Source organism: Chrysemys picta, chromosome 13 (genome assembly GCF_011386835.1).
Source record: "Chrysemys picta bellii isolate R12L10 chromosome 13, ASM1138683v2, whole genome shotgun sequence".
NCBI lineage: Eukaryota > Metazoa > Chordata > Testudines > Emydidae > Chrysemys > Chrysemys picta.
Window position 1 is genome coordinate 12,478,468 of NC_088803.1, and position 1,452 is coordinate 12,479,919.

Below are 1,452 nucleotides of genomic sequence, written 5' to 3' on the forward strand. Positions count from 1 at the left end.
ATTTTATTAAGCCACATCATGAGCCAGATCTTCAGATGATGCAAACTGATGCAGCTCCATTAACTTTAAGGGAACTGCACCAATTTACATTCATATGATAACTCACCACTCTTAGTTAATAGAAGTGATGAGTGCTGTGCATTGTTGACACTCACATCATATTGTTGTGGGAAATCAGGGCCACTCCCTCTGTCTCTGTAATTCACCCACTGTCTTTGTCCTTCCCTCCACAGCTATCACACAATGAACTGAGAAAGAAAATGTCCAACCAAACCACCTTGACCGAGTTCCTTCTCTTGGGATTCTCTGATGTTCGGGAGCTGCAGATTTTGCACTTTGTGGTGTTCCTGGTGATTTACCTGGCAGCCCTGATGGGGAATCTTCTCATCATCACAGCCGTAGCCCTCGACCACCATCTCCACACCCCCATGTACTTCTTCCTGGTGAATCTGTCCATCTTAGACCTCGGATCCATCTCAGTCACCATCCCCAAATCCATGGACAATTCCCTCATGAACACCAGGGTGATTTCTTATCCTGGATGTGTCACCCAAGTCTTTCTCTTTTTCCTCTTCACTGCAACTGATCTTGCCTTACTCACCATCATGGCATATGACCGATATGTCGCCATCTGCCAACCACTGCACTATGAGAGAGTGATGAACAGGAGAGCTTGTGTCCAAATGGCAGTCAGTGCCTGGATTGCTGGTAGTGTCTACTCTGCCCTGCACACTGGGAACACCTTCAGGTTACCCTTCTGCCAGTCCAATGTCATCAACCAGTTCTTCTGTGAAATCCCCCAGCTACTGAAGCTCGCCTGCTCTGATTCATACCTCACTGAAGTTGGGGCTATTGCCTTAGGTGTGTTTTTAGCGTTAAACTGCTTTGTTTTTATAATCGTGTCTTATGTTCAGATCTTCAAAACTGTGCTGAGAATCCCCTCTGAGCAGGGCCAGCATAAAGCCTTCTCCACCTGCCTTCCTCACCTCACTGTGTTCTCTTTGTTAATTTGCACTTGCATCTTTGCCTACCTGAAACCCACTTCCAGCTCGGCATCAGGTCTGGACCTTGTGGTGGGTGTTCTCTATTCCCTGGTGCCTCCAGTGATGAATCCTATCATCTACAGCATGAGGAACAAGGAGATGAAAGCTGCATGGAAGAAACTGATTGTGTGGAGGTTACTCACCAAGAGTTAAAATGTCCGTCATTGCAACTTGACTGTGATTTAATTCTGAGTTTCTTTGTAGACATAATCAACTGATGACAAAATTGTCTCTTTGAGAACATAGGGTGCAATCTGTTTATGAAATCATGAAATCTGAACTAGCTTCACTGAAGTCAAATTAGTTAGTATAAGATTACACTGTCAAAGTTATATGTAAGACTTACAATTTGTTAGACCACTTTGTTTATTAGCACAGCGGTTTGCTAATACATTTAGATAATGTGAGC

General features: G+C 44.2%; 1 protein-coding gene across 1 annotated transcript; it reads left to right on the top strand.

The window, feature by feature from the left end:
• The first annotated feature begins 260 nt into the window (after positions 1 to 260).
• Positions 261 to 1,196, top strand: LOC101933936 (olfactory receptor 14A16-like). The gene has a single exon (XM_005310436.3). It carries the CDS (start codon positions 261 to 263, stop codon positions 1,194 to 1,196), a length of 936 nt encoding a protein of 311 aa, XP_005310493.3.
• The last annotated feature ends 256 nt before the right edge of the window (positions 1,197 to 1,452 follow it).